The sequence below is a fragment of the Schistosoma mansoni genome, chromosome 4 (genome assembly GCF_000237925.1).
Source record: "Schistosoma mansoni strain Puerto Rico chromosome 4, complete genome".
Classification (NCBI taxonomy): Eukaryota; Metazoa; Platyhelminthes; class Trematoda; order Strigeidida; family Schistosomatidae; genus Schistosoma; species Schistosoma mansoni.
Genome location: NC_031498.1, coordinates 2948082 through 2968267, shown reverse-complemented (window position 1 = coordinate 2968267; position 20186 = coordinate 2948082). Strand labels below are relative to the sequence as shown.

The 20186-nt window shown below is 32.6% G+C and overlaps 1 protein-coding gene and 1 non-coding gene across 2 annotated transcripts in view; both read right to left on the bottom strand.

Moving 5' to 3' along the window:
• Positions 1-20186, bottom strand: part of Smp_150050 (putative gtpase-activating protein gyp2) — a gene marked incomplete at its 5' end in the record, with an annotated part of 66408 nt that overhangs the window by 741 nt on the left and 45481 nt on the right. The window contains 13 exons of the mRNA XM_018796546.1: positions 1017-1109; positions 1506-1556; positions 3384-3722; positions 5194-5302; positions 5436-5481; positions 7207-7475; positions 7815-7872; positions 8537-8657; positions 11476-11559; positions 12976-13252; positions 15321-15412; positions 17947-18056; positions 19028-19341. Coding sequence (XP_018651677.1) covers positions 1017-1109; positions 1506-1556; positions 3384-3722; positions 5194-5302; positions 5436-5481; positions 7207-7475; positions 7815-7872; positions 8537-8657; positions 11476-11559; positions 12976-13252; positions 15321-15412; positions 17947-18056; positions 19028-19341 — 1963 coding nt within the window. The remainder of the gene's footprint in view (positions 1-1016; positions 1110-1505; positions 1557-3383; positions 3723-5193; positions 5303-5435; positions 5482-7206; positions 7476-7814; positions 7873-8536; positions 8658-11475; positions 11560-12975; positions 13253-15320; positions 15413-17946; positions 18057-19027; positions 19342-20186) is intronic.
• On the bottom strand, positions 11220-11290 carry Smp_tRNA_00393_Pseudo_TTG.1.1. Its single transcript has one exon. It is a non-coding gene (tRNA).

Here is a 20186-nt window from a genome sequence, read left to right as displayed (position 1 = left end):
GTTTTATAAGAAGACGGAGGCTTTGTATATGCTTTCTTCATATTGACTTATTTTGAGATATATTCCAGAGAACCAAGTATTTATGAGTGTATTTTCCATTTGCACGAAAGTAGATAAAATAATAGTGAATCAGTTCAACCAAATGCTTTGAATATTATAGACAAAAAGAACTCCATGCCTCCTGAACTATGAATATTTGTCAAATACAAATCTGAGAAATTTGAATCAAAACCTTCCATTAATATAGAGCAGGATGTCAATAAACGGGTTTACTCGAAATGTCTTAATCGTAAAATGCATTATAGTATGTGAATTGGTAATCTACTCGGGATTTCCGCTCAGAATCAAAGCTTTTATATCTTAGCAGAAGTTCATATTGAGTACGAAAGTGCACGCTCTGTTATTGAGATCTATGAGGTGGTTGAAATCAATGATCAGACGAAAACAATGATATGGCTCAAAGTTTATTATGATAAGCCAGATATATTCGTTCTATGCGGTGTTTTAGTATGCACTAATTGAGTAGCACCCTAAGCCCATTTCATTTCATATATCGCCTGATATTTTAAACCAAAATAATATAATCATTTTACGAAGATACAAACAGTAATTTAAAATCATTTGCGGTACAATGAATATATCTGATAACGATTATGAACGCAAATGTATCCAGCAGTTGTTAATAACATGAATAATCTTACACCGACATAAACCTGAAAAATGTATATATGATAGAGGAAAAATAGATGTTGCTTATGCAGAAATGTAGATGACAAAAACAGGCTTATTATAACTCTTATTATGAATATCATTGATGTAGGAAAATATCAGTTAGTATCTAAACTAGATTTCATATTGTAACAGTTTACTATTCACAATGTCAATCAATTACTTAGTGATGCAAAAAGTAGGATATGGGTATTTATTTAAAGAGATTTTAAATACATTGAGACTTATGAAATAACATGAAGAATGGTGGTGATAATCTCCAAAAATCATACAATTGTACAACATACCTTGAGGAGACACGCTAAGGGCTACACGATTACACTGACTACAATGACGAAACATAGGATCAGTGCAAGGTTCCAGAGATTGCATGCAGCGCTCTGAAGAAAAAAGGAATGCACGAAAAAACTTAAAACAAAACAGTTCATGTATTTTCTTGTATTATACAATTATCCAATGCAACTGCTGATATATACTGAGTAACGATCATCTAATATCACTAGTGACAACTGTTTCAGATATGTCAAGACTAAGATGATCAAGTAGTTCTAATAGTTACATGTTCACTGTGAGACCTGAGGGACTTATGTCTGATAGTAGAAGAGGTTCTAGGTGCGTGGAGTTAACCGATCCTATATTACAGCGAAACAGCTGTCTGGTTTCCCTCTTTTTTGATGGTAACTTGACTAAGATTAATATGTGATAAATAAAATAAAATAAGCAAACTAATCTACACAAGATTGCTGCAAATTACGAAAAGGTGCAATATAACTCACCAAATGGATGGTTTTGAGAGCAATTCATATAAGTTAGGTCCGGAATGACATGTACTAAACAGAAAAGAAAAATATATCCACCACACAACTTAAGGTAATAGATTGTACACTGTAAGCAGGACTATAATCATAGCAACTAGATTAAAATATAGAAGAATAAAGTAACCGATAGTTTATATACACATTTTTTCAAATGGCAGTATCCAACGTATGTCTATTGATTTAAATATACTGGGCTTCACAAGAAAATCCTTGACTAGCAAATGGTTGTAGTATACAGTTATAATTAAAATAGGTGTACAAAATAGATTATAGCACTGAGGCTGATTCATAAAAAGAAACGGTCCGACCTTGATTTAGAGCCAACCATACATACATACATACACTTAAATAACAACAGTATAAAAAAACTTAATTTATTGATAGAAATGGAAACGACGAAGTATCTTTTTTAAGCAGAGATGGATGGCAACTAGTGGAACCAAGGTCGCCCGTTTCGTCTTATTCAGGGCTTGTCAACTCGACCAATCCACATCCCAGAGTTGATGTTCACTCTGATACTCAAGCTCAGTACCGTTTACGTCAAACGCCATGGCGTTATTCACTTAGCTGCTGAGTCCAAACGGGGTGAATTTGAATGCATATATATATATATATATATATATATATATATATATATATATATATATATATATATATAAGTTCTTTGAATCTTCCTAATCATGATTAAGACTGTGATTGATCAGCCTCATTTGGAAATTGTGAAACCTGTGCGGATCGCTTCGATACTCTCAATCAAGTCACAATGCACAAGCTAATGGCTCTCCGGTCTCAGTAGCTAAGTGGATAATGAGATAGCATTCGAACTCACACATAATTTTACTAACTTCCGTTTGATAAGCAAAGAGTAATATTGTATTGAACGGGAACACCAGTTGGTGACAACCGAATGTATTTGAACACAAAATTACAGAATCTCTTAGTAAAATTTGAGAACCATATAGTAAATACTTCATTTGCAAAATGTTAATCAGCCGTATCAAACTTCACTGTCCCCTCAATTCCACACCAATCACTTTCTGTTCTCGTTCTCTTTTCGTTGATCTTCTTAACCTTCTACCACTAGGCATTCCACTTCCGATTGGTGATATATAATACTTATATCTGTCGACATCAGTGGTGTGTGCTACACCATAGTATTTCTAATACAAACATAAAAAGTAGGTCTCTAAAAATGTGCACATAAACCTTTACTTTAGAAAACAAGTTTTATTAATCATTCAATAATTTAAATAAAAACACTGGTGAAATAATAACAGTCTGGATTACACAGATACCGAAAATGTATGTAGTTTAATATCTAAAATATAAACCTTTATTATTCTTAACAAAAGAAATCAAACATTAAAGTCCGATTCAAACAAGATGACTTATTTTGAACTAGTCAACCAATATTAAAAATAAGATGAAAATAAAGGAGAATAGTCATTTGCACTACATATATATTACATTTACTGGTAACCTTAAAGTATACTACCGAACTAATTAGAATGGTAAAAGTCGACATTTCGATTGTGAACTGTATAATGGTTAATTTTAATGAGTAAAACCTGAAATTCTTGTTCTCAAAACATCTAAATGTAGGAATTAGTTAAAAGAAATACTGGACTTGATTACTCGAAATTTTTTACATAGATGCATACAAATTTATTACTATGAATAAAAGAATAGTGTGGGTGATGAAAATCAAACTGAAAACCTTATTTTGTTAGATTATACATTTCATTCTAGGAAATTATTGAAAGAAATTAAATTAACACATACATAGAAAATTATAGTATACTCAATATAATAAAGAACAAACAAAAAAAAGGATATTTTCTGAGCATATTGGACATTTCTGTAATTGACTGATGATATTATCAGTTGACAATTTAAACCGATGTACATAGAGTTGTACAGCTAATTGGTGAACACTTTTAGCTAGTTCAGGTAAATCTTTGACGAAACATATATAATTCTTCAAAGCCCCATCGATAATCATTGTATCATCTTCATTTTTATTAGATATACAACTAGACACAGAATCAATGGTGGTAGAGGTGGCGTCGACGGTGGTTTCCGTTGTCATAGTGCTAGGTGAATTAGTTAATATTTGTGACACTGGTCGGAAAATATTTAAAGTTAATGTGGCCATTTGTGAAACTAATAAACAATCTGTCGTAAGTAAAAACAAATCAAAACAATATGGAAAGATAAAATTATTTGATATTCAAATACTGATAAATATGAACAATATTGATACAAGAAAGTGACATTGTTTGTTTGAGACTTAATTCATCTGTCTTAAGGTTAAATCAGTCGAATAATAATATCCAGTTCACTCATTTATACGATTATATAAAGTATGGATTTGAAAGCAAATCCATGAACATTTGTCTACTATTAGTAATTCGTATTGAAAACACCTTAACATATAGAATATTAATAGGGAGAAAGCAATAAATCCACCAAGAGAGTATGAATTTTGCAGAAACTTAAAGGATAAACATGAATAAAGATAGTCTAATATATAAGAAACTAGTGCTAATCATACTTTTAAACCCTAAACATTCATCACACTTCCAGAATCCATAGTTTCCATAAAGATATTTGCATTTCCCTTACTGTTTGCATCACTATTTAATATGCGAAACAGTTTCGTCATGTGAGATTACCAACAGACCATTCTTTCAGCTGGATGCACGTGCATCCGAGTTGATGTTCGCTCCGGAACTTGAATTCAGTAGCGTTCGCATGGATGCAAATACATTCAACGGACGAATCCTAAATAAAACGAAGCGCGCGACCTGGATTCCACTGCTAGCAACCATCCATCTTTGCTTATAATGCTTGTAACTTAAAGAAATATCGAGGCAATCTGCATAGGATGCATGTATACAAGTAAGAGACTGATCAATTGCAGTCCTAAACATCAATGGGAAGATTCAAACAAACAATACTAAATGAATTTATACTTTGCAGTGTCCAAAAGGAAAATAATTCGAACATATATTTTACTAAACATGAGCAGATATATGTTAAATTGCAACTATATTTGAAAGCGAATAATGTTACTGTTCAACTTTCCACATTGAAAATTAACAAAACAACCAACGTCACAGATTAGTAGTAGACTATAGTTGTACATTGTAAAAACCCGATATATTGGTTAAGAGTACAAAATGGGACTAAAATATCAGTTTGTATAAAGGTTGAGTAAAAATATACATGATAGATAACCCAATCGAATGACTACTACAACCCGATAGTATGATAATCATAGTATTATACATGAAAACAAAAACGATCAAGAATAAAACAACGAATTGATCACTGAATAGTGACCTATGTCATTTACGTAGTTCTTTAGTGCTGATCATATTCTGTTGATAAAATTGTAGTGTGTCCACTAGTGACTCAACATCTCCAGCACTGTGTTGAGATATAAGGTGGTGGTTGGAGGTAGTCAATAGGAAAAACCCTACTTGATCTAGGCTTCGTGTTATTTAGCACTTGTTAGTAAAGTGTACTAGTAAACTTGAGTGAACTGATACTACCTGAAATAGAAGTTCACGCTACAAACTCTATCAAATATAAACAGTTCAACAGATTCACTCAAAGAAGTAAAATGGAGAACAATACATACCACGTGCTTGTCTTTGTACAGAGGATTTAAGAAACAAACGATAACATCGTTCCAAATGACGTTGTTGGATAAAGTTATCTAAACTAGTCATCCAAAGTTGTGCACGGGACTGGAAAAGAAAAACACAACGAAAAAGCCTTAGTCAGACACAATCGATACTATCATTCATAAAATTTGAGAACAGGACAGTATATCAAAATAACAACTATTTTTCAAAAAAAAAACCCAAATAAATTCCTCACTTTGATGGATTCATCGGTGTCTTTGTTGAGCATACACAGAATAAATCTGAAAACAATATTAAATAATATGATATTAATCAATACTGATAACTATTATTGTTCAAATTAATAAGTATATGCCTACTAGTAACCAGTTTCGAGAAGTAATTCCTAGGGTTCTAGTGAGACGCAGTCGCCAATAAAACTCAACCATATAAGGAATGAGGCAGTTACTTACCAATTGCATTAAATGATAGTTGAGCAATATCACGAATGTATTAAGGTTAAAAATGTGAACGACTGGATGTTAACTCAGTGGTCTAAAGGTTAAGCGTCTATGGCAAAACCTAAAAGTCCCGAGTCTGAAACCTGGTCGTTGGGTCACGGATGGGTACTGATGAAAAATTACATAATAAGACGAAAAATCTATCCACTGATTCCTAATTTTCAATGGTTATCCAACTAAGCTCAATCCATGATGTAAATCACAAATTACTAAATAGTAAAACATAAACACATCCTAAATTTCAGAGGAATTATTCTCCATCAGTCAACCACTCATGAAAGCTAGTGGATTAAAAATAAAAAAATTGAAAATTTTTTTTACTCATGACGTAATCAGAATCTGATATTCACACAAATCAATATAGGAATTCGAAAGATATGAAATATTGATAAGACGGTATTATTAAGATGCTTTCAAAGATAACATTTGAATGGTCAAAATTCACATGCTACAATTACTTCTGATAATTAACGGAGAACATTTCTGAAATATCGATTATTCTACATGATGGACGGACTCCTTTTTCGACAAGACTCAGAAAACTATAGACAGATTGAAAAATATATTCGATTTACGGTATATGACAGAAAGATTGCAACCGTGTGTGAAAATTTTTACAAACTCCTTGGAAATATCATAGCTAATTGGAATATAAGAACACAATTTAACAAACAGAAACCGTAAAGATGAAGCGAACTCATGAAATAACTGATGAAAAGTAGTGTTGAATTCAGCTTCCTGTGAGTAGTATAAAATTTTCAGAGTACCCACATGTATCAAAAGTAATGTATATAGTTAACAAAACCATCCGCCGATTCTCCTACTTTCAATTATAAGTGTTGCAATTCCACATTTTAGTTATAAGAGAAACACTTAGTTAAGTACATTGTAGAGACTAGTTTAATATTAAGAGTATTGTTATTAAAGACTGATACTAGCCGAAAAATCGCTTAAATCTATCGAGTAATAGACAGCTACTGGTGATATATACTAGGTTGAGCTTCTTCAACATTTAGCATCCAAAGACCCTGCCAGTGACCAAACCAAGAACCGATAACTTCTATTAAACTTTATTAGTTATGTAAGTAGCTAGAAAGGACCATTAACATCGATAAATATATATTATTGTACTTGATCTGTTGTGTTTTTTTCGATCTCTAATGTTTCTCTTTTACTCTTGAAAATTATTTCGTTCTTTTTAATATATTTGTTTTACTGTAACAGAATGCCATATTTTGAGTAAGATGTGAAATTTTTAACATCACTGTGCTACTTTGTTTAAATTAAATTTAAGTTCACCATCACCTAATCAACTGACTTCGTGAATTTGACCAACAACCAACAGATCTTATTGTAAACAATAGATCAGTCAATTATTAAGTCGAATACAATATTAACATTTGTGACTCGAGGGAACATTTTTGCAGAATCAGTTATAATAACAACGAGGAAGCTCATTAAAACAGTTTTTTATGTTAAAGGTCAAGGTAACAATTAAAACTCCACCTGTATATTTGAAGCGTTTTAAGAGGCTTATTTAACCAACTATGAGGAAACGAAGAATCAGCGAGACAAGCCTGGTGAAAATCGATTTTCTCCAAACATATCTGTCTTAAGTCTGTTATATTGCTGGATAAATTATCAGCTTTATCGTCTGGTAAATGCCATCTTTGTATTAACTCTTGCAAACAATCAACTTTACGATTTAAAGGTAATTCAGGGTTGAATATAATTTCTTGTAAACTATCATTTGACCAAAACGATAAAAAATGGACCTAAAATTGAATGAGAGATAATTTAAGGCTGATGATTGATAAAAATTATAAAGAACAAGGTAGTTGGATCTACAAAGTAAGTTAATTGACTTGTATAATCCAAGATGAAATTATTACACTAATATTTACGAACGTTCACTTTATTACATAACAATTCTAATAGAAAAAAAACAAATGTAATTAGATGAAAGGTCATGATAGTCCATTATCAAGTCTTTATTAACAATACCATTCATTAGTAGTAAAAACTATAACTTATTCAAGGTGAAGTTCATACAACACATATTGAAATCCAATAAAAACATTAATATATGTACATATTCATAAGAAATTACTAACCCTAGGTGAAAGTAGAGCACTGCGTCGTGTACGATTATTATCCAAATAATTGCATGGTCTGTAAAGCAAAAGAAAAAGAAAGATGAAATGTCAGGCATATAAATAATTTAAATTCATTAAATTACATTGCTCACAGATTTGAATGGTTTCAACAGCTTTTATTTCAATATTGTCAGCAAAACCAATCATCATGTCACCTCTGACTTTTAATTATCTATCTTCATATAGAAATAATTCATAAGTTTTACAACCATCAGTATGATATTGTATAGCTAGCTCTTAATTCTTAGCAATAATTGTTTTACTCGTCTTTCGTGATAATGAGTACCAATACAATGTACGTTTAGTTGATAACCTATAACACAAAATTTATACGGTTACTACTGAGTTGTAAACACTAATAATGACTAAGCAACACTTTGTAAACAATGTAAATAAGCAGATAAACTATTTGTGCGACCTGAAGAAACATTAATATCCATTAGTTCAAAAATCCCATTATACTGATCACTAGGACGTTAAATCGTCCATATCGAATAAAAAAATAATTACTGACATCTATCTCTGACCATTGCTAAATGCCATACATATGAGACAGATACTTGAATAAAGCTTCCAAGATCGTAAAATTCATAAGACCATTCATAATTCAAATGAGAAAGGAAAGAATACTATCGAATTAAAAATTACAAAAAATAGTGAAATAATTTAATACAACATACTTTTCAAGAAAACATATATAAACTCCATTCGTTGAAACTGATAATCCATGAAATTCCCAATGAATTACATCAGATTTATCATAATTAGAACTAGACCAAACAACTTGCCAATTCAACTTACCTACAATGAGACAAAAAATTATTATATACATGAAAACAAGAATACGATACTCAGTATACGCTATAAGTTGCTCGAACGAAGATTCAATGGTTAAGGGGCTCGGCACAGAGACACTACAGGGGCTGTCTGAACCCCCACCTCATCTTATTCAGTTTGGATAACTGAATAGCATCACTGCCCTTCACAATTAGAATGTGAAACAAAAACAAGTACACAAAAATTATTATTATTATAAACTGACTTAAAGTTCTAGTAAAGTGACTTTTGAACAGTTATTAAAACGATTTTAGATATTTACATTTCATAATAACATTGTTCAATGAACCACTAGTGAAAATGGACAAATGACAAACACTTGGAATCATTGAAAAAGGATACAGATGTGAAGGTCTAACATAGAATGAAAAAAGAATCAAGGGAAATTTCAATTGTTTGTTTCTTTAATCGCTATTGTTTATATATATAAACTGAAGTAGGTGGAGCGAGATTTAAATCTGGAACCTCGTGGCTGATGGTTATTAAGCTACGGCTCCATGTTATTTACAATACAATGAATTTACCATGACAATTTATAAGTTTAAAACTTTTTGACAAAAAAACAAAAAAATAAGGAGAGCTGAAATCTTTTAATAATACATAGGATTCTGTAAATGAATCACCGCCTTCTCCCCAGTATTGTAAATGTCATAAATTATAGAACGCCCTATATTGTTAGAAAATAAAAAAGTCAAACAACATGAATTGACGATACAATATTATTTTTTCACTAAAATGGGAAAAAAAGTGAAAAAGAGATAGGACTTCAAAAAATGAGAGTTGGAGCCTATCCTATTTCCAGTTTAGACTGGATGAAACTTTAAATTCCGTAGGTAATTTCATTGGGAGAATATTGATTTGGGATCAGGGTTTTCCAACTCCCCTAAGTGGATGTTCCGTACATACCAACCTAGTTAAAGAGCCAGACAACCTCATTTCGTCCTCTCAATTTCGTAAACAACACTTGCTGAGGGAAGGCAGTGAGTAGGATTTCCCTAGGAGTGGTTGTATACGCGTGGTCATTTGACAGCGTTTCGAGAGGAAGAGCGGACTCTTCCCTCCCCACTATCATCTGTAACAAAGGATTTGGGGGGTGGGAAGATTGGTTCAACTGGCCAAACTAATGTTAAACGTGTGATTAACAGCCGATTAACGTCGAAATAAATTCTGGACGTTTGAGAACAATTTTATAATTGGAAGAAATGTGGTAGGTACCATCGATATCAAGATGATGTCCATACTGTCACAAAATTAACTGACACCTGAAATGTAAACCAACTACAGTAAATAATCTGTCTAATCTAACCTACTTTTCAATGGGTTCCAGACGAAAAGTATCTCAAAATTTATCATAATAAAAGACGAAATGGTGTTGAAATATTTGGAATTTCTTTTTTACATTTTCAATGCAAAATAATGCAGCAGAATAGATCTATTCCAGAAATCAGTTTAGGAATGAAACACGAAGACATTCTCATATGCATTGACCAATTTATTTATTTGACAAACTGGTTCACACCTAAAACGTAGATGATCTAACAAATTTCAACATTATTTTCCCTTCAAATATCAGCTGCTATGCAACTGGCGGGATAAATTAACTGAATTTCAACGGATATGTACACGATCCAGTATGATCAAACTCAAGCCCAAATATAATAAAGATTATTATTGAGATTAGTGAGTATAAAATTAAAGCATAAAATCATAAGTATATTAAAGAGATGGAGAGGGGAATAAAGATAAATTAGTTGAAAATGTGAAACTTTATTGATCAAGCCAAGTGAAAGATATACATATATAACCATGCTTAATCCTAATTCGGCATGCTAAATAAAATACAATACAATTGAAAATAAACCCAAAATTTAACAACCAAGAGATATGACATCAATCTATGAAGACTTCAATTTCCGCCTTTAAGCTGTGTCGTGTTTGATATAAAGTACATTGGAAAGCGAAATGATGTACCTTAAAAGACTATACAATGGTATACAATGAATTTACATCTCTTATTTCATAAAATGAGTTAAATTACGTTACTATCCTATCGATATTTTGATCTTCAATGTTGTCATATTTCTGATATTGGAGATTATTCTGTGTTGTGATTCAATCAAATTCAACATTTAAAAGACAGTAAAACGATTAAAAATAAAAACCAAACTTCACTTTTTTTCTTTAACATAAGATATTGAGAATTTTCATCGTGTATACACCCTTCATAAAAATCAAATACATTAGCTATGTTGATTAGGTTAGTAAACACATGTTTATTTATACAACAAAGTAAGACCTAAGTTCATTTAGTATTGTTTGTTTGAATCTTCCCATTGATGTGTTAGGACTACAACTGGTCAGTCTCTAATTGGCATATGTGCATACTGTGCGTATTGCCTCGATATAGCCTTAATTCACAAGCATGGTAAGCAAAGATGGATAGTGGCTAGCTGTGGAATCCAGGACGCGCGTTTCGTCCTATTTGGGACTCGTTAGCTGGACGTACGTGCATCTCGGAGTTGATGTGTACTCTGGGACTCGAACCCAGTACCTTTCGCGCCAAACGCCATCGCGTTATCCACTTAGCTACTGAGTTCTGATAGCCACTTGCTTATGCAATGGGGTGAAGTTTAAATTCACTTAGTATTGTTTGTTTGAATTAAGACCTAATATCAAAAATATTTAGCAAAAATCAAGTCTACGATTCCCTATGAGAGAAAGTTCTATACCGATATCATATATATAATAATGTAAAATAAAATTTAAACCAAAAAATACTTACATTCAGACACTTCATCAAGACTGGTGCGCATTAAATAACCATCCACACTAGTGAGTAATAACTGTTCATTGTCTAAATGGATACCTAAACAGAGACATAATTACACAAACATGTTACAAAAGTCTATGTTGAATATGTAGTGCGAAAAATTGGATTTTTCATTGAAATAAATAGTATAGTTACATGTTTGAAAAAGTTCATAAAAGGAATATGTCAAATGTTTACACTGAGAAATAAAACGGATATTTCTAAAATCTAAATTTGGTTGTGTAAAACGATTTAAATGTCCTTAACAGTGAACAATGGAGAGTATGAGGAACGGCAACCTTGAAACTTCATTTAACATCTAAACATAGTACACGGGAGGTAGAGCTGCATAGACTGATAGACAAATTGTAAAATCATCGATATAACTCGACCAGAACTAAACGACAAAACAAACATGAGATATATCACTACCCGATGAACGATCAATGTAAACTATGAAGACCATAATATGGTAGGTAATTTAAAACGCAGAGTCCTCGAAACACAATCGCAACAGCTCATTTTTTTGAACGAAGAAAACAGTGAAAGCATAGGATACTAACGGCACTAGGCGACTTATCAGCCAATTAGGAAACCCCTCCTAGTTATAAAACAATTAACAATGAAAACCAGTGAAATAACAGCTTTAATTTGGATAATTAGCCCTCACATATCAAATTATTTCTTGTATTAGAGGGAAAATGCCAAGTTCACATATTAGGAGTCGGAATACTGTTGTGTGTTAGGGTTATCACTCCATAGAGTTTCCATTATCACATGACATCGGTTATAACGTAAAAGGCTAGGAATAAGTATCAAGAATGAGGTTGAAGTTTTGAGTTACGTTCACAAATTAGGTTTGGTGTTTTCATCGCAAATAACAATAGTAATAATAGTAGCAATAATAATAAACCTCACATGATACAGTGTACTAATTAATGGCGAGGTTGAGAAAATATTTTGCTGTGAAATATTTCACTACTGAAAGAGGCTAAAATGAACATAATTTCAGAAAACATAACATTAATGGATAGTGAAAGACTTAATCAATACCGACGGAAAATGATACCCAACACTGAAGCATCGAATACTACGATGTATAAATACTCTAAACATCATGAAATCTGTACATTTAAATGAGATAACAATATATTTGAGATATCTTGGGTTAGTAGTATATAATTTTCAAATTTTATTGATTAATCGGGTCTTTTATAAGAACTGTCAACAGAATTCTTAACCAGGACCCATTCAAATGGTCGGTATTTGAATAGTCATGAAATAGCCAACACAACTGATTTACAGTCTGTTTTAGTAACATACACTCCGAATAAACACCCTTGTCTCTTTGAGACTAAGGAGACTTAAGTGAATTAAAAATATGTCAACATTACAACTGAGGACATTTTAAAATCTACTAAATTGAAAAAAAACTTTAAAGTCCAGTCCACTTTTTTATACATCTTGACATACCAGTAACATAGCCTAGAATAGGATTTGGTTGACTAACAAATTGACCTTTAACCAAATATAATGGATCTCGTCCACGACATGGCGTTGATAGATTACTTGGTTGTTCTTGGTGCTGGTTCTGTTGTTGGAAACAAATCTCTAAATCTTCCTTAGCTATATGAAATAATAGCAAATGACGACCATAGCCAATACATAATAAACGACGAGACATTGACCAGGCTGATGCTAAAATGGTTACATGATACAATGGAGTTGTCCATAGATTGAATAAATAAGGCTGTGTGATAAAATTTGAGAAACGAAAAAAGGAAGCAGAGCTGTTATATACCACGAAGACTAAATGAATGGTAACTTCCAGAAATTATCTATAAACTATTCTTAAATATATTTATTTCTTTTTATCATAAGCTTTCGGTTTTCACACTTACTACTATTATACAATTTAGTAGCCTTAATTTATTCCTAATCTATTAGTTACATTCTCCCTTACAGTCCATTTTGGCTTGGTCGCGCATAATTGTTATTTTTCATTTTATGATGTGATGCGGTCTGATCTGTTTATGTATCAACCACGTATGTCTGAAGTATGACACTCATGTCGTGGGAGCTGGTTATTGTTTTCTGGACACGGAGAGAAGCAACTGTATCAAGGACCAAAAAGGATTTGAAATCAACTCAAGGTGTGTTATTGGTTAGCTCAGGGACAAGGTGATAGAAATCGATATTGTGATTGCTCGTCTTGTCACAGGCGAGTCTTGGGTTTAGAGCGAAATTTATTCCTTAACATTGTTAAATAGAATTTCGGCGTTATAGCTGTCAGTTCGAGGTAAAACCATTACTTTAATTCCTAACCTTAAACTCAACTGTAAATCGCGATTCTAATTCGTCTTACTAATTTTTAACCCTCTTTCGTCCCTAGTAAGTAAGTGAGTTGTCTCCAGGTCACTTTAGAGCCATCACAAGTCGTTCATAGCTTATGATCGTACCAATTTTCTCCTTTGATATTCAGATAAGCCACTAAACAATAACACAATGTGGAAACTAATAGAAAAAACTGGTTCAAAGCAATAAGACCAGGAGTTTATTTTTCTGAGTTTGTGAAACTATCTTAATCATCAAACTAAAATATTTAAGTTATTAAAAACCACCATTTGTTCGAATAGATAATTTTGGGCTTAAGGCAGCGCAACATCAGATAGATTTAAATGCTAAATACCCGGGTCTACTAGCAACCACGATAAGATTTGACCAGTAAGTTTCGAAATCCTATACACTTAATTGTATAAAGTCGATGCATAAAATTAAATCAATTAAATTTATCATTAGAAAACTAAAAGGCGAAAGATTTGTCCTCAAATGAGAAGACACCAGTGGTCACGTCACAGAATTGAGCTTAGCTGTTTAGATCATGTAAAAGCCCGAATCGTGTCTAGTTTTCCTGAAAATCAACGAAGAATTACCATCTTGAACAGCGGCTTTCGATAAAATATGAATCAACTGATATATATCTACTCATCTATAAAGTGGAGCAATTATTAGATTAAGATACCTTGGTGAAGAATATGAAGTATCTGAGAGATTTGTGTACTTCAATTGTATTACTCATGAGTAACTAGTTTTTAGGCGTACAATTTTTTTCCGTTGTTAGTCCCAGAATCCTTGATGGTTGATGAATTTTTCTCACATCACGAACCAGCCTTATAACATTTTATAATCTCCACAAACCACATAATGTTGACAGATCTTTAATTTGTTCAGCCATACTGAACTGCGCATATTTTTACTGTTCTTTGTTGAGAATTGATTGTTGTTACTGTTGAGTTTATCAATTTGAATGTGGTTTTTAATATGAGCTAATTTTTATCTACAATAGAACCGGTTTTCATTTATACATATTTAGATATGAATACCCCGAAAAGCCAAAACAGTTTCATGAGTCTAATCGATACCCGATACGCTATTCTGTTGAATCTAACAGTATCTATATCAAGGATGAGTACGAAGCAAAAGTATAGGATGGTTATCGTAAACAGTAAATAAATTAACAGAAGTAAAACAACTAGTCTTTGTTGAAAACGAGAAAAAGGAAGCATCAATACCGGAGTTGAAGCTAAGCACTTTAAACTAAAGATTGACTTTCTTTAGTAAAGTTACAAACTGGTTAAGAGTGTAATCGAGAATGCGCGTATCGTCGTAATTGAGACTTACCAGTTGGATGTACCCTATATATAAGGATAATTTAGTTGGTTAAATAATAGAATCATAGCAATCAAAGTAACAGAAGAACGGAAATTTACACGAGTATTAAGCAATATAGATTTAAAGATAAGTTTAGCTTTGCTTACTACTGTTAATACCAGGATACCAGTTGGGGAATATTCAATAGGAAACACTAAACCTTTCACAGAACCATCAGTAAAACCCAAAACAAGTAAGACTAAAAGAAAAAAAGCAAAAGCCATGTGTATAAGAATAGTTTTGGTTAGGAGCATGACAACATAAACATACTATCACTAATGCTACTAATCACTTGAACATGTGTTATGTGTGCTCAACCACCATCTGTTTGTTAGTGAAGGAGTATGTTGGAAAAAAGCTAGTGGTGAAAAAGTCAACACGCGACTGGGATCGGTATATGGAGTTATGAACAGTTGGAATGAGCCGTATAGGCGGTTGTAGACTACTTGGTTGGAGTCTGCGTGGTTACTGCAATAAATGGATGAAGACCTTGAATAAACCAGCCCAGAATCAATTGAAAATTTTTAATTTATACTCCGTAAACTCGTTGTTTCTTCTTGAATCATATTTTCTACTCCTAGTGTTTTCAAAAGCCACTGATACTAATACTAACTCTATTTATCATTCATTTTATTGATAATTTCATCTCACTATGCTGATATATTTCAGGAACTTGTACCGATGTCCTTATCTGCCAAGTCCTACGTTTTTAATGACTAGCCACTAACCTTTAATCGTGAAACAAACCATGACCAAATGGCACTCGATTTTATGGCCGAACTAATCAGATAGAGCTTTTCCGTTTTTGGCGCAAAGTTTACTCACCCGTTTGTCTTCAAAGCATTTTTCACTACAGCTGATAACAGTTGATAATGAAAACTGTAGCTCTGTACCTCTGACTTTAACCTCAAATACCTAACCCTAACTGAAAACAATGAAAGGACTTAAATAGAGCAGGAACAACAAAGTTTGCAGAATAAAATGAATTCATCCTATTTCAATGTTTCGCATCAGCAGCTACGTACAACCTAACAATACAATTAGTAATACAAATATAATTCTTAACAAATGTTTAACATATTTTAGTTTGTGAAGTTTAGATAAATGTTCGAAACGTAACCGAAATCATTTTCTACGAATTTGTTCTAATAATACTAAAATTAGCGGCCAATTGTTTAAAAGATATATATCAGTTTTCTAAAGAAAGAGATCAATTGAATATGTTAGATAAATTCATGACATCTTTTGACGTGTGTTCATTATTAATGAGTTTACCACTAGTATAAAATATCAATACAATTTGCGAATGATCTGAATTACTTCCTTTGCCTAAAAATGAGTTAAGAAAATTATTACTACTTCGCATGAAAGGAGTTCATTTTCAAAACAAAAACAAACTAAACAGAAAAAACCGATGAAATGAACATGGGATCACTACTAGGGCCTATGTTGACAGATATCTTCATGGCTAATCTAGAAAACAAACGAAACCAGAACACAACATACTACACTACTAGATATGTTGATGATAGGTTCATTATGTTTGATGGCATGGACCACGCTTCTTCGTTATTTAGTCACTTCCAGAACTCTTATCCCAACATAACATTTATAACAGAATATGAAAGAGTCAACCAATTCATTTTTCTAGATTTTAGTGTAAGACGGAAAAAAAGCATATATAACAAAAAAACGCGAACAGAACCGTAAATGAACTCTAACAGCTTTTGTCCTACAGTTACAAAAGGTGTCCAGTCGAAACGCTCTTCAACAGAGCTAGAGTTTTATGCTCAAATGACAAAATAAATGGGGAATTAGCTATTCTGGAAAAGCATCTCAAAAATGGATGCCCACAACTTTACCAGAAACAGAATTTCAGGTCTTCTTGGGGGCACTTAAACTTAGTAGTCTTAAAGTAGTGCTCGCTGTAAGAGATAGAGTTCAGAATTCAACTAAAACCTTAGTTTTTTACAGCTTCAATTAGAATTCCGAAAGAAATATAGACGGTCCATGAAGTGAATGAAAAGACAGAAACACTCCTGTACGAATTTTAACCAATCAACTTTATTGACACTACCTTCGATATAACCACTTGAGATTTTTAGATACTTTTCTCCTTGATATAATAAAACTATACATTTATTTACTTCATTTCTATAATCTACATGTAATCTGGTACATTCCGGGACAAAAAATAGTATGAGCTAAAGAAATAATATTTATATGTGGGCTAGGATATCGAAAGAACGCTCAAAATGAAGCAGGTAGTTTTCTTCGGCGGCTCACTTTCCGAGCTTTTGATGTAAAGGTCTAATCCCACAGTGCAGTGGATAACCATCAGGAGATCCATCCCATGCTAGTCGGTAACCGAAATAAGTTCGTGCGCTATTCATCTTCACAAGGTTCTGGAACATATGTACAATACTGGCTTGGAATGAGGGTTTTTCAACGTCCCTAAGTGAACCCACTGATCTGGTTTAAGCACCGGATGTTTGCTTCTTGTCCTCTCATTTTTACAAACAATACCCTTGTCTTCTGAAGTCAGTCAGTAGGACTTTTCAGTCAGAAACTATAAATGAATGGGAGTATGAGAGGATTTCGTGAGGAAGTGTGAACTCTTCATATGCTTGTAAGTATCATAACTGTCGGGAGCTGAAATTATACATAAAACAGCGAAATTCTTTTCAAGAAATTATATTCGGCAAAAAAATTGGAGAAAAAGTAATAACTTACGATTGAGATTATCCAAATCATAAAGTTTGATATAGTTTGGGCGTTTATCTATCGAATCGCTGCGCACGACAGTGTATGTATAATCTACCCATAACAATGACATCGATGACCTGAGTAGTTTATTATTCCACATACCAGATTAAAAAAAAAGAAACCAAATAAATTTCAACTAATTATCTTCATGAAAATTAAGACGACGTTTGAACAAACAACATAAGATTCACTTTTGTGACAATCTAGTAATAAATAGTTTAAATGTTTTTTTCTGGTTACCATATTTTTTGGTAAGGTTCTTTTTGATGGGATGGGTTTGGTAACCCCATGTCCAACTCTTCTTTCTTACCCGGGCTTGGGATTGACAGTAACCATAGAATAGCTCTAAGAGGCAGTTGGAAAAGAAGGACCTAGAACAGAGTATGTTGGAGACCTATGGTCGATGGCCTATGCTCTCATGAGGGGAAACAGGCGTAAATAAGTAGCTAATAAACAGTAAACTTTACTTTTCCAGAGGTATGTGATGTAAGGTTAGGAATATAAACAACAGGTTGCGAATCGAACGAGTTCTTATGTGGGGGATCGCAAAATATTGGATTAACCCAACTCTATATATATTCTACAGTAAGTAGGATATTAATTCTCTACGAATAAATTTTCGATTATTGAAACGAGAAAAAAGAATTCCTATCGATAGATGTTGCACAGTGATACGATATGACTCAGTATGGCTTACGAAGAGGAAAAATTATTAACTTAATCCTCCAAATGATTTGAAATGAAATGCAAGAACGCTGAACAGAAGAATATGTTTTCATATGTAACAAAATGACATGCTTCCATACAATATATCAATGTGAAACATGCCTGATAAAATGTCATGGAGAATTGGAAGAACTTAGTGTCCAGGTCAGTCACTCCCCAAGTGATTCAAACATAATAGTTGGGTCTAATTCTTGGGCATCGTACCAGTAGGATGGGAAATCAAGATTGCAGGTCGTTGACCGCTAAGATATAAGTGTGTCTATAATTCAGATTTGTGGAAGTCAAGAAAATACATTAAATGAACAAAAGTAAAATAACTTACACTCCAGAAAATGGTACTGAAACCATCCATATACAAAAAGCACCAGATTTCATTAAGACTGCCAAAAATGTCACTGGGCATAATGAAAATGATTCAGTGACAAATTGAGTTGGGTCAACTGGTATCACATAATAGGACATGTTATTGTTTATGTCAGGTGCAGTTTTCAAATTCATTGAATGAGTGGATTTTATTCGAGGTTGTCGAACTATCTGACACCAACTTGTGTAAACAACCACAACATCTTCTATTGCATCGAAATAATCCATAATATTTTTACATATTAATGATGGAATATTATTACATTCAGTAGGCTATATAATAGACAAGAGAGTTTACTGAAGAATAACTATGCGGATAATGATGAAGAAAACGAAGAATATTATTATTATTACTAATGATAATAACAATGAACAAAATTGGAAGACTCTTGAGTAATTAGACAAATAAATCTTTTTATGGTAGGATGAGAGTTGGAGATAGCCGACAAAAAACCCTGAACCTGGGATTTCATGTTAGTTGGGACTTATCAACACAGAGTAACTGTAATCTTGGAGGAACTGATGCTGTCTGACGGATTTGATTCCATGTCGCTCAGTCTCATGACCAGAGACGCTGCCACTGAGCTATTTAGGCCATGAACAACCTCCTGTAAAACTGAGATGTATTAATAAGTGATTGACCACTGAGTAGTGACCAGTCAATTGTAAATCTCTTTACTGTTATATCAAAAATATTATTATTTCAATTACTGTCATAATTATATAATTCCTAATATTAATTATTATATTATTGAATGGCAGTTGAAAACTGCTTTAGATATCCCATTCATTTTATGAAAACTATGTTTGGAGCTTTGTTGATCAAATGATTTATTCTATTAGTTGCTGATGTTACCAGTACTCATACTGTGGTGTGAGCTACTGATATCAACATAAGTAGTATATATGGTGAGTAAGGAATAGAATATCTGACAGCAGAAGATTGAGAAGATCAAGAAGAGAAGAACAGAAATAAAAAGCAATTTGTGTGAAAATCCAGGAACAATGAAGCATGAGGCAATTGAAGAACATTTTGCAAATAGTGTATCATAGCATGGTTTTTGTATTTTACCAAGTAACGTTGTAATTTGTGCTAAATACATAGTTGGTTGTCCTCA